This window comes from Gambusia affinis, linkage group LG24 (genome assembly GCF_019740435.1).
Source record: "Gambusia affinis linkage group LG24, SWU_Gaff_1.0, whole genome shotgun sequence".
NCBI lineage: Eukaryota > Metazoa > Chordata > Actinopteri > Cyprinodontiformes > Poeciliidae > Gambusia > Gambusia affinis.
Genome location: NC_057891.1, coordinates 4,479,519 through 4,493,005, shown reverse-complemented (window position 1 = coordinate 4,493,005; position 13,487 = coordinate 4,479,519). Strand labels below are relative to the sequence as shown.

The following is a 13,487-nucleotide window of genomic DNA, read 5'->3' as shown; positions in this document are numbered from 1 at the left end:
CAGGCCTCACCGATGCGCAGAGGGAAATCTCCTTTGTTCCAGATGTTGAAGTTGAACAGCAGATGTGAGTGGATCTGCTGCAGCAGAGCCTGGTTCTTCTCATAGGTCACCTGCTCAATCAGCAGCTGCACAGCGACCAGCACGCTGACGTCCACATGACCCGCTGGAAGCTGCAACCAAACAAAACAACATCTGGGCCATTAGCTTAAATCTACACACTTCCTGATTGGCACAGAACGAGCCATTTAAGACACAAACAACAACACATAAAACACAAGCCGAGGTACCAAACCAGAGCTTTATAAGGCAATGTGAAACACAAGAAACAAGATAAAGAACAAGCAGGAGAAGGAAAACACATGAGTGTTTTATTTGGATCGTTACCAGTCACTGGGTGTGGCCAACTTTCCCAAAAACAACTTCCACCACATCTGAGACACTTTCATTTTTATCTGTGTCTCTGTGGAGGCTTTTATTTTCCCATAGCAACAATACTTATAGAGAGATGTCTATACCGCTGAACAAACAAACAGAGGCAATTATACCAGACAAAGGATAGGAAAGGATCCGGCAGGAAAAAAAGAGGCGAGGACAAACAGTTCTTTATCACTTAATTCAAAGTACTCAAACTTAAACTGACACATTCTGAACTGGAAGTTAAGTTATGTCTTAAATAGAACTAAAATTATATTAGCCTATGTGTTCCTTAAGAGGAACAATCAGATGGTTCTTCTGTGTTTGGATGCATCTCAGTCCAAAATGGAGCCAAAAATGGAGCCATTAAATTGATTTACTGTTTGTTTCCCCTCATAGAAAGTACACCTGACCCAGTTCTTCTGGATCAGTACCAAAGTTTCCTTCCAAGCTGGTACCACTAACATTTTAGACATCAACTCTGGGTAATCTGTTTTTATAACTCACAGAAAGCGGCTTCTTTTTTTTACATGAATAACCACTAAATTTTAATCAAATGTAAAATACGTGGACTGAACTTCACTATCTGTAACTGAATCTGACAGTAAGGATTTTAGTGGTAATTTGAACTGAATTAAATTCTGTATTTGCTGCAAATTGGTGCTAAATAAACTGAAATGACACCAAACTGTAAAAAAGAGCATATTTTTGTGAAAGGGACCTTTTGCAGCAGGACTCCCAGCGTTCCCACGCCGTGTGAGTGAAGCAGGTTCTCCTGGTTGATCGGGTGTCTCTGCAGGAAGTGCTTCAGCACCAAAAGGAAAGTGGCCACCAGGTTCTTCTCCAGACGCGCCTCTGTGATGGAGAAGAAATTACGTTTCTGTCAACATGGCGCAACACGCCGCCTTCCCTGCACAGACTGTCAGAACAGACCTGAAGCTCTGTTGGATGGAAGAATGACCCAGTCCCCGTCAGCTGGGGTGCTCACATCTGGCGTGATGAAGTCGGATGCAGCTGCAGGATCGGCGCTCTGCTGGTCAGGGGTCACGGAGGTCAGCTGCTCCAGCACTGGGAAAAGCACCGGCAGCCCACCGACACAGTTGATCATATCCTGTCCCACACAAAAAAAAAATAAGCAGAAACTTTAGTAAAGCTTTTAAAAATGAGCTCTGTTAGAATAAAAATGCGTCGCTCCAACCTTTATGTCCCAGTTGACAACTTTGTTCCCAGTCAGACGTCCGTGCAGCGTGTTGGGAGAAAGGTCGAGACAGATGGGACTTCTACAGGCCTGTCGACAGGAAAGGGAACTTCTAGTTCATATGTGGCACTTTGTTTAATCTGCATTATCATTTTGATGAACTCATGTAATCCCAGGATTTAAAGATCTGAGAGGAAAAGAGATCCGGTCACCTGGGGTGAATAATGCAGCAGCAGTTTGGCTGAAATGTCACCGAGTTCTGATTCCTGGGCTTTAAATGGAGAGACGCAGTTTGGACCTGGAAGTATCACAGAAAGATAAACAAAAATCCTCTTTAATCTTTGTTTGCAGTTGTTGTCATCACAGTTTTATTTTCCATTTTGCAATCTGTAACGTTTTTCTCCACAAGTTTGTCCAGATCGAGCTTTCTAGAGTTCTCCGGTTTTTTTTTATTTTATCATTTAAATACTAAAATTTATCAAAAATATTCCTGCACTGAACTTTACATAGGAAGGAAGGAAAGAAAGAAGGAATCAATGAACGAAAGAATGAACAAAGGCAGAAGAAACAAGGAAAAAAACAAGAAACTGAGGAAGGAAGAAACGAAAGAAAAACAAAGAAAGAAGTAGGGAAGGAAAGATGGAAAGGAGGGGGAAAAGGAAAGAAGAAAGAGGTATAGGAGTAAGGAAGGAATATAGGTATCAAGACAGAAAGAAAAGGAGGGAAGGAAGGAAAAGGGAAGAAAGAATGAAGGATGTAAGGAAAAAGGACGAACAAAATGAGGGACAAATATTGTAAAGGAAAGTAGGAAGGACAAAAGGAAGGAAAAAAGCAAGGAGAGAAGAACAGTTGATAAAAAAGAGAAAACACAAGGAAGGATAGAAGAAAAGACAAAAAGGACACAAGGAAGCAAGGAGAGGTAGGAAATGAACAGCAGTGCATGAGAAGAAGAAAAGAAGAACCGACACAAGGAGGAAGCAGCTACTATCTTGTTACCTTACAGAGAATAAAGCCTGAAAATAAACGCATCACTTCCTGCCTACCGGCGCTGCAGATGGCCTTGATGTGCGCAGGCTGCAGCGGCTCATGAAACACCATGACGCTCCCCAGCTGGCCCTGCAGCGACGTGGGGCTGCCCCACTCGCTGTCCTGCGTCCCGGCGGAGATCAGCTTGGTGACCGACTCGGGCTTCCCGCCCAGCAGCCCGCCCCACGCCTGCGGCGACAGGATGCCGCTCAACGAGGAGCGAGCGGTGGGCGTGGCGGCGGAGGAGAAGGGCGGGTCGGGGATCTGGGAGGGAGGGGGGGTGGTGGTGCGTTGGCCGGCGGAGCCGATGCAGCAGGAGATGAACGGCTGCAGACGGAGAACAAAGAAATACAAAACAGAATCATATTCACGACCTTTAAAATGTGAATTTTAGTTTACTTTTCACATTGAAATACAGATTAGGAAACAATATTAGGAGAGAAAATGATAAAAAGTCAAATGGGCAACATACAAAGAGAGTAAAAAACATAAAACGATCCTTCATGAGTTGATTATAAATTTATGAAATACAATCAATTATTATTTCTTCATTTATTTAAGAAAAAAATAAAATAAGAATTAAATTATGAAGAACAATTGACATGTAATTTTACATTATCTGATGGAAAAGGAGCAGGTAGAAGATACAAGATGTCATGATTTCCTGCCCATCTGATGCTCATCAACTTACCAACATTTAAATCTCCAAACACCAGAAAAACTGAAATTATTTTCACCTAAATCTGAGATTCTCAAGAATATGTAACAATTCATACCTAACCTAATCAGTAGGGACGCACGATCCACGATTTTCATTTCTGATTCAGATATTTGAGGTTTAGTATCAGAAAAGTACAATAGAGAAAAACAGCTGAACTGACTTAAAATGTTTCACAGACGTAAATGTACTGAATTACAAATTTACTTCATAATTCACTACAGTTAAATACACCAGCAGCTCATCCAACATGTACGAGCAAAATGCAGAAAAGCGTTAAAATGGCTCAGAAAGTGCAATCAGGAATAATGAATATAATGTAAAATAAATAATAAAGCACCAAGGATAAAATTAGACTGAATAGATCTGAGCTTAATGATCAAGCACATTGATCTAGAATTGTTTTCAATATCGTTACCGATGCAGGTATTAGCATCAGATCGGTGCAGCTCTACTAATTAGGTATGTCAACGTCTCCAAGGTGATTTAGAGTTTAGTGACGTAGTTTTGATCTCACCTCTGTCATGACGGGGTACCTGAGGGGGGCAGACAGTTTCTGTTGCCCGTCTACGTAAATGTAGACGAGGCTCTGTCCAAACGGCCTCTTCCCGGGTACGTGCACCACTCCGATGCTGTGCTGCAAAACACAAATCACAGCACCTTTAAATCCGTGGCACACTGCTGCTCTGCTGCTAGGAAGTCAAATCAGAGCCGCCGTACCCAGAGCGAGTCGCAGAAACAGTAATCCGGCAGCATCACTGTGACGTACTCCTTCTTTGTGCACACAGCCGCCACCAGAACCCCCGCTGAGCTGATGAAGGCCTCAAAGCCGGTTCCTCCAGGGGTGAAAAAGCTGGGAAAAAAATGGAGCAATACGATGAAAATAGCAAAATTGGACAATAGCAGGTCTATAATATAGAGATTTATTTTACAGGATGCATTTAAAACAGTGAGAAAACAAAAAGCTAACCAATAAAGTAAAAGAAGCAGAAAATATCATAATGACAACAATAATAATAAATCAAGAAATTATCTGAGAGGCAGGTTAATTTTGACCACAATCATAATACATAAACAAATTAAGGATCATATAAAATATATACCAAACGATATTCTTCATTGAAATGTGTTCAATGAGTAAATTTTTCAAATGTGTCAGACTGATGATGGTCCTTATTTTCCGATTCATAAATTCAAATTCAAAAATACTTTATTAAACTCAGAGGGAAAATAAATGTTGCTGTAACTCATTAATCCAGATTATAGAAGGACTTATTGAAGACGGTGACGGCTGTTGGCAGGAAACGTTTTCTTAAAGGTTTTCCTGACCTGTACAGCTGCTTCCGTTTGTCCTTGCTGAGTGGACCCAGCTGGTCCTGGTCCAGAGACAACCAGGCGTGGAAGCTGAAGGCGGACCCGGGCCAGCGTTGCACCGTGGGAACCACAATCCCTGCCATGCTGGGGGACAGGTCAAAGTACTGCATGGCATTCTCCAGGCCCTGCTTGCGGACCATGGTGAGCAGCGCCCTCAGGGCCGGGGCGACGTACGGATGAGTTTGGCTGGACTCTGCGGTTCTGAGGAGGCGGATGAGTCCCAGCAGCTCCCTGCCGCTCAGAGATTGGGAGCCCAGTGAGCCCAGTAAGCCAAACAGGCTTTCTGCGCAGGCTCTGTGCAGACGCCCGTGGTGCTCCAGAGCGGCCAGGGCTCTGACCACCATGGCGGCGTTGACGCAAGTGGCGCGCGTCTGGCGGTTGAGGCAGCAGAGGCGGCGCAGCCAGTCGGCCGTGAAGAGCTGCAGTTCGGGCGAGTCCAGCTCCGGGAGCCACTGGACCAGCAGCAGCAGCGGCTCCACGTTGCTGATCCCCAGGAGCCCCACTGAGGTGTGCTCCCCCTCCACCGACTGGACGGCGAGCAAAGACAAAGAGAGCTCAGAGGAGAAAGGAGGTCCAGTCAAAGTAAATACACAAACTCACCATGTTCATTAGCTCCTTGAGCAGGAGTCGAGACGGCTGGCCGAGCGAGATCAGAACTTCATACAGGTGGTTGTAACCGATCCTTTCCTTGAAAACCTCCTGGAGATGCAACAGAGAAACCCAATAATGAGGTCCGATTTGTAAATGATGTCTCATCACAGCACCCTTCATATTCATCGACACCCAGGTTAATGGTGCGTTCACTATTGAGCGTCATCTGGATTACATTCAAAGTCTGAGTGAAGCTGATGGCCACTGCGGCACGACTTGAACCGCTTGATGCGTCCAAACGGACTTTGGACATAAACCAGACGCTCAAAACGTGTTTGGTGTGAACGCACCATCACCGTGACGACCACTGCCTTTGTTGAAAATATCCAGAATCAGCTAAAATAATGTCAACAGCGTGTGTGCCATCACTCTCGCTCTTAGTATGCTAAAATGAGCATTTGTAACAAAATTAGCAAAAATGCTAATGCTAGCATGAGAGCTACAGCTAGCATGGCAATATTTGTTCTCCTTGGCTCCAAATAAAAGTTTATGAATGCTCTCATAACCTTGGCAGCATTGATGCAAGAAGTGTGGGTTTGTTGGTTGTCCTATTAACAATCCCAAAAATAAAAGTCTCCTTAGAAGCTAAATATAAGCACTCAAGTATTTTGACAATGAATCCAAACCTTAATTTGAGTACATTTGTGCAGCGGGAAAAACTCCCATGTATTGTTTTTAATGAGCACTGAGTTCTCTGAACACATTTATTGCTGCCCAATTTATATCATCTCTGTGGTTTTCTACATGATTTAACTCTTTGGACTGAGATGGTCATTATAGAAGGTTGATTTTATGTCTGCTAAACCAGTTCCATCATGATTTAGCCATGTGTTTTAGATCATTAACCTCCTGAAAGAGCCAACTACCAGTTAGCTGGCAGAGCCCACCAGATGTCTATTTACTTTTATTTCATTTCAAAGCGTTGCACTCCAACAAGTTCCCAGAGGATTTGGAAGAGAAATAATCCTACAAAATAACAGATCCTCCACCGTATCTCTAACTCTGGACTGAGCACATAAACACTCAGCCTAATGTTTAGAAGTGGAGCATTTGCAATATTTAAAATCTAAGGTGGAAACTTTCAATGCTGTCTCACATTTTTAAAAACAAAATAACCTCTCAAAACACTGCAGAAATACAACACAAACATTCTAATCTTATTAAATTATGATATTTAAGAGCAGGAAGTGCAATCATCATTTGTCCTTTAAGTTTGAAGATTAAATGCTTAAAAGTTGTTTTTTTGTGTGCATCCATATATATAATGTATGTCTTATTTAAATATTGGAAATTGCTGATAGAAAACCTAAATATATTAGAATTATTGTGGAATAATAGACATTTTCTCTTGTCTTTTTGCTTTTGAAGAGTGACTAAAACAAATAGATCGGTCTCTCATCATATTTCTACCCAAAGAAACAGAAAGTAATTCTTTAGCAATTAAAAGTTCCTAGACACTTTATCAACTTAAAAAGTAAAACTCCGATATATCCAGTGATATTTATTTGAGTAGTTAAAGAGATTTTTAAATGTACTGAGAGTAATTCTGGCTGCATCATGCTGTGGGATGGCGATAAACCTGGAGAGCACCGTTTATCCTCTAAGTGAGTCAGACCTTAGCAGCTGGGGATTTATGCATAACCGTCGTCAGGGCTTTGATGGTTGCTACCGCTAACGAGTCCAGGCGTCCCTGAATCACCTGAAAACAAGCAAACATTTCAGTCACTCACTCCAACTTGTTCCCATAAAAAGAGAAACCAGTGATGTCATCTTTTTTATTACAAATAGATGTTATGAATGAACAAGCATGCAGAGAATAAAAACGATCCACTGATTCAGGCGCTGACATAAAATAGATATGCAGCGATGCCTTTGCGATTGATTCAGCCGATGTGAGAGGAGTGAGTAAAATCATCAATAAAAGGATTTTAGCCGCCATCAGTCGCTGCAGTAGGAGCTGGCATCAAAACTCCTACTGCAGATAAATAACGTCTTTCTGCTCCAGGCGAAAAAAAAAAAAGAATAGAGGCGTGACTGGAGCAGGAAGCTAACGCCAACCACATGAAAGAAAGTAGAAGTAGCTCCCCGACAACATGAACACACTCAGCATGCAGGATGCAAACACACCCCTCATCCAGCTCCGCCCGGCTCCTGTTTATCAGACAGAAAGAGTTGGACCAGCTGGACGGGGAGTCGTCATCAAACCACTGGATTTTGCACACAAGCCCATTGTGACAGAACTCCAGGTGAACCCAAGACAAGGTGAAAGGGAGGAGGGGGAACAAACTGAAAAATGGTCATGAAGAAGCCAAACAAAGTCATTCCACAGCAAGAAACCAAAACTGCAGCGCTGCTCAGAGCTAAACTTCTGGTTCTCTTCTCACAACAACGACTTTTAAACCTGAATTTCTGCTTCTGACACTGGATACCAGCAAACACCTGATGCTTTACACCTGGCGAGTCACATCAGAGAACGTCCCTCTGAAGGCTTTCACACATTTAGATAAACTAAGTGGCTTTGGTTCAGTTTATTCTTGACATAAGAAGTAACTTTTCAGCTTGTTTTAAGTCAATAAATCCATAATATTGATGAAAAAGTTGCAGTTCCTCTGGTAAATTATTTCACTTAGCATAATAGCCTGTGAGGGTAATGATAACTGTCAACAGTCTGGTATTTTTTAACTGTTTTAGGGTCATTTTGATGAGCTGAGTTCAAAAATCATATTGTTTTTGCTCCATCAGGTCAACTTTCTGAACTATGGATGCAACATAAGCATCAAAATGCATAACTTGTCCTGAGAATCTGGCTTCAATGAGTGATGAGCAGAAGGAGAAATAATAAGACGTGATGTTCAATTTACAGAAATCCAAGTTTGTAACATTTAATTAATATACGTTTTTCCTCCTAAAACCTTTTTTGGATGAGAAATACTAATGGAAATGAACTGATAATGTCATAAACATTTAATCAGTTTAGTCAGAAGATCAAATTAGAATAAAAACCTGACCTGATTGAGAAAAACAAATGCCATTTTTTGGATTCAGAGGTGCGAAATAGACCTGATTCAGTTGAAAAAATATAGACAACTTCCAAAAAAATATCTTTTGTAACCCAGTGTAAATCATGCTTTAATGTTTTTGGAAAACAAATGAAAAAACCCTGAATAAAATATGAAAAAAATACAGATTTTGGACCTTAATGGATGTTCTGATAAGCTGAAGACGTGCAGATATTTCAATTTGGGTAAAATATGATTTAATTATGCTAAGTTATAACTACTAGCTTTTCATCAATTTGAATGAAGTGCTGACTTAAAACTATACTAGAAATTAGACAATAACACATGGCAACATTTCGTTTTTGCAAAATCTAAAACTTAAATTACGAAGCAACAAATTATAAACTGTGAAAATAATGAAAGGTAGACCTGTTTTCTCTCTTAGAAACCTTCGTTTTCATCCTTTAGAAAATGAAACAAGCACCAAAGGATGCTAAGCTAACAACATGAAGAGAGTTATCCTGTGAAACACGGCAGCTGGACGCTCTTGCTGTGGAGTGGCATGGTGGGATTTGGCAGCAGCGAATGAGGATGAGGGCAGGGGGGACTTTTCTCCACGGTACCTGAGTGTCCCTCTCTCCTGTCTGTAACCTGTTGTTGGTTATATCTTTCTGGTCCTTGTCTGCCGCCGTGCACCTAGCGTTAACCAGCTGACACACAACAGGCAACATGTCAGCTCAGTGTGAGGGAAGAGGAGGCAAAGAGGAGGAGGAGACGATGAGAGGGGGAGGTTTAGAGGATGGAAAGGAGGAAAAGGTGAGAGGTTAAAAGCGGTGAACGTCCGCAGGGTGTCGGTGATCCAGCCTTGTTGTGAGAAAAGAAACATGCACGGTGTTGCAAAATGCTCCCGCTAACTCTGAACCTTTAACAGGACCAATGTCAGACACAGACAGAGGTTTTCAATTCAAACGATCTAACAGTCAGAGTCAGAAATAGAGAAAAGAAAGATGGGAATTCATTCTAAACATTTTGTCATTAGAACCTGGGCTGGGCGATACAGCTTCAAAATGAAATCTCCAGTTTCTTCATTTCAGATCTGATTTGAATCCATTTCTAGTTTTCATTAAAAACAAACAAATTTTATGAGAAAATGTAAAGTTATCAGGATCTGACGTAACCAGCTCAGTTCGTCAAAACACAAAACTGTTTTAAAGTCCTGTACTGATCATTTAATGTTGATGTGTTAAAAGATTAACTATTTCTATTCAGCATTATTTCTAAAACTTATACTAAATGCTCAACATTCCTCATTTTAATTTTTTGCTATTTTTTGTGTTGGGAGTCATAAAAACTTTACTGTCCTGATTTAATTATTATTAAAAAACTAAAATCTTAACCTGACCCTAATATACTGAAGCAGAGTTGACCAGAATTCGATGTCCAGATGAACAGAAGCTGTAAAACACGCTTGTCAAACAAGATGGCGGTAGACGTCACTCTGAACCAAAAACTAAACAAATCAATAAATCGATTTATCGCCCAGCCCTGTTACAACCGGAGACATGGATTTAAATTTATGGTTGCAGTGAGAAAATATGATTTCATGAACTATTTAACACTGTTGATGTTTTGCCCTGTTAAATCTGAAATGCGACACAGTAAATGTAAATTCTGGTTATTTTTGGCCGCCCTGAGCTGCGTGTCCAGGCCTTACCTTGCTGTTCTGCAGCAGGCGAGTCAGATGCTCAAAGCAGTTACTGTTGAGGAAGATGGCTTGTAGAACCGGCCTGTCTGAACACAGGAACATGTCCCTGATCGTGTCTGAAAGCCAGAAACAGGAGGAATCAACACACAGAAGAAATTATTACTGTTTACGTTTGGGTAAAGAAGCTACCTAGCATGTGAATTTGCAGCGCCACAAATCGAATCTCCCAGTGTCGGCCGAGTGTGGGAACCCGACCCTTGGCTGGTTGCTGCTGCTGCTTCGCAGCGACCACAGCAGCTGGGTCCGAGTTGAGCAGCTTGAAGTAGTTTTCCAAGACGGAGGCGATCTCCACCTGCCGCTGGTCAGAGCTGGAGGCCAGCAGGCACTGGACCACTTCCCTGAGGCACCCCAGCGTCAGCAGGGCCATGCGGCTGACGTCCTCGCTGTCCCAGTCCTCGGCCTCCTCCGATGAGCAGCTCCCCGTGTAGCTGTCGGCCAGAACCCGCATCAGAACCTCCATGGTGGCTGGAGAGATGGCGAGCAGAGCGTTCCTCTGCAGGCGGGGAAACAAGACTTGATGCTCTGGGACTTTATGACAAAATTAATTCATTTATGTTTACTGGGATTTTATGTTACATAAAAACACAAAGAGAGTCAATGTGAAGTTGGAGGAAAATTTGTTTATATCTTGTTATATAGTAGCAAACATTTATATTCAATACAAAAGATATAATGATAATACTAGCTGAAATTTTTGTAACCATGACGATGGCTTGAGTGAAGTTGCCCCTCCCACCATCTTCAAATTAAATAAAACTAGACAACTGTTTTATTTAAACAGTTTGTGCAGCAAAACACTTTCCTTGTGCCGTTATAATTTGGTAATTGACACCAAATGTGCTTGATTTTGTAAAAGTGTACTGGCAGGTTGACCTTTGACCTCTGGAAACATTTACTAATATCTTTGAAATCACAGCAGCACAAACGATTGACACCAATTTTGTTTAATTTGAAGAAGGTGAAGCAAGAATAGTGTTGGACAGATTTATCCACCATTCCATCCAAATTAAACTTGAACCATTTGCAAATAACAATATGCTTCAACTGAAGCTGCAACACTTTGTGACCTCTGACCCCAGCCTCACCTGATCCCCTGCTACTATGGCTCCAAACAGGTGCAGCAGGCAGCATTTCAGGCTCTCCTTCAGATGCTCGCTCTCCTGGAAGCACTCTAAACCAAAAATAAAAACCATAAATCAACATAAAATATACAGTCAAGCATGAAAAGCCGATGGAATCTGTAGCCCAGATATCATCCAGAGTGAACAAACACACTGCAGTTAAATTTAGGGTTTGGTCATCTATTAACCCATCTGTCAACACATCCAGCTGAGGAATGAAATCTGACATTGTGGCTCCAGGAAGTCTACTTCCTTTAACTTCAACTAGTTACCAAGCAGAAGTCACCAAAACAGCATAAAACAGAGACGACAGGCTAATTGGTCGGGCCCCAAGCGTTATCTTTTCTGCAAAACCACAGCAGCCGCGCATACGACACGGGACAGAAGAGCCTCTTTGTTCAACATGGCCGCCAGAATTTACTATCTGCTCATCTCATCCCTGGCAAACGGACCGGAGGCACAGAGCGGATTCAACAGGGAAAGCAGAGACGAAACAGAAGAGGGAAGCTTATGTTGTGCAATTTTTACAACTTCCTCATCTGCACCTGTTGAGTCATATGAGAGGATGACAAGGTAATTTTCACCCATCAACCGGAGATTATAACCATCAGATTACGTCACGGTTTGTTGGAGATATTTACGGTAGAAGAAGGGAATGAATTCAACGGTGAGCGACGCTGCTTTGTACTTCTGCCTTCCCCTCTCGACGGCGCCCAGCTGCTCCCTGAGGAGACAGAAGAGGAGAAATCTAAGAAAAGTTTCCTCACATGCATTTATTGGACCAATAACCAAATGAATCATATGCTGAATTTATAAGCTTGTCCTGTAGAAATAGATCCTGGAATGACTGAATTATAAACCAGGACATAAAGACAAATGACAGCTGTTTGTTTATGAGCTTAAAAATAGAAACTAATCATATCATTACTGTTCATATTTTTATGTTGATATCAAACACAAAATTTATAAAATCCACTCTAGATTATGTTAAAAAACAACAAACAGAAAATAGCCAGCAGAATTAGATTATTATTAACCAGTACCCACGTAAATAACTAGTGAAAAACTATTTTAGTGGTGACCTGCTTGTCCGATGTCTCCAGTTGCGGTACGGGTCGTAGAGGCTCTCGCAGAACGCCAGCGAATGGCGGACAAAGTCCTCCGCCTGACTTTGATCCATCATCTCCTTCTCCTTGGTCCGACTCTTCAGCTGTAAACCAACAAACAGAAAACAGAAAACCCGTCACACCTGCCACCACGTGTCCCACTATCATTACTCCTATGAGAGAGCGACTGGGGTCAGACCTGCTGAATATACAGTGTTGTCATGGTGATGATGTGGTTGATGTAAGAGCAAGTGCCGATCTCCTCGACATTGGACAAGTTCCTTTGAGAAACAACCATGAAGAATCAGACGGTGGGTTGGTTTGTAGGACGGATTATCTGGATTATTTAATCCTTATCCCACCTGCAGATGATGATGAGGAACTTCAGCAGCAGCAGCGACAGGTTCTGCTGCTCGGGCTCAAGGCCGTCTGATGCTTTCTGGACGCACTGCAGCAGCTGGTGGCGCAAAACCTGCAGGATGTTGTCGGGTAGCAGCGTCAACACAGGTGGAACCTCGTCTGGTCTGGAAACACAGTGATGAAGACAGACGCCATCTTTAAGGGAGGTGTAGAGCGACGCCAATGTCTCGCATGCCTCAGCTAAACGACTTTCATCTGACACTCATGTGATTGAGCACAGACAGCCAAGAGGTCAGTTAATACCTGCAACAAAATGAAGCTGCTCTGCTCCAAATCACGTGTCACGGCTGCTCTACGGTTGGTTTTGAAGTTTACCGGCGCTTACCTTGAAGGGGGCTTTTCGAAGTCTACGTCGAGGCACTGCTCATACGAGCTGATGAAAATCTCCAGCCATATCTTTAAGTAGTCTGGATCTCTCTGGAAAAATCCAGGAGAGGAAGACAGAGAACAAGGGAGTGGAGAAGGATGAAGGGGGAAAGAGAAGAGGATAAAACTGTTAGTTAATCTGTTAAACATTTATTAGGTAAAGATGTAAGAAATATCTTAAAGTAAAATCAGTCAAGTTGAGCTAAAAAATAAATCTTAAGAAAATCACCAGTGCCAGACTTTTCAAAATAGAACAAAACCTGAAAACGTGCATTTAAGTAAGACAGATGTGGTTGTATAGGATTGGAAAATGATCGCAAAAGAAACAG

The 13,487-nt window shown here is 42.1% G+C and overlaps 1 protein-coding gene across 2 annotated transcripts in view; it reads right to left on the bottom strand.

Annotated features, from left to right (window-relative positions):
- The window catches only part of nbeal1 (neurobeachin-like 1), a 36,781-nt gene that overhangs the window by 15,643 nt on the left and 7,651 nt on the right, over nt 1-13,487 (bottom strand). The window contains exons 3-22 of one of the 2 annotated variants that reach the window (XM_044110039.1): nt 13,118-13,209; nt 12,735-12,896; nt 12,572-12,653; nt 12,349-12,476; nt 11,908-11,990; nt 11,231-11,316; nt 10,275-10,638; nt 10,095-10,201; nt 9,004-9,090; nt 6,997-7,080; nt 5,331-5,429; nt 4,686-5,257; nt 4,077-4,209; nt 3,874-3,993; nt 2,656-2,965; nt 1,825-1,910; nt 1,613-1,702; nt 1,348-1,525; nt 1,136-1,269; nt 11-170 (exon numbers count right to left, since the gene is read on the bottom strand). In XM_044110039.1, the coding sequence (XP_043965974.1) occupies nt 11-170; nt 1,136-1,269; nt 1,348-1,525; nt 1,613-1,702; nt 1,825-1,910; nt 2,656-2,965; nt 3,874-3,993; nt 4,077-4,209; nt 4,686-5,257; nt 5,331-5,429; nt 6,997-7,080; nt 9,004-9,090; nt 10,095-10,201; nt 10,275-10,638; nt 11,231-11,316; nt 11,908-11,990; nt 12,349-12,476; nt 12,572-12,653; nt 12,735-12,896; nt 13,118-13,209 (3,157 nt within the window). The remainder of the gene's footprint in view (nt 1-10; nt 171-1,135; nt 1,270-1,347; nt 1,526-1,612; nt 1,703-1,824; nt 1,911-2,655; nt 2,966-3,873; nt 3,994-4,076; nt 4,210-4,685; nt 5,258-5,330; nt 5,430-6,996; nt 7,081-9,003; nt 9,091-10,094; nt 10,202-10,274; nt 10,639-11,230; nt 11,317-11,907; nt 11,991-12,348; nt 12,477-12,571; nt 12,654-12,734; nt 12,897-13,117; nt 13,210-13,487) is intronic. The other variant, XM_044110040.1, reaches the window with a different exon arrangement.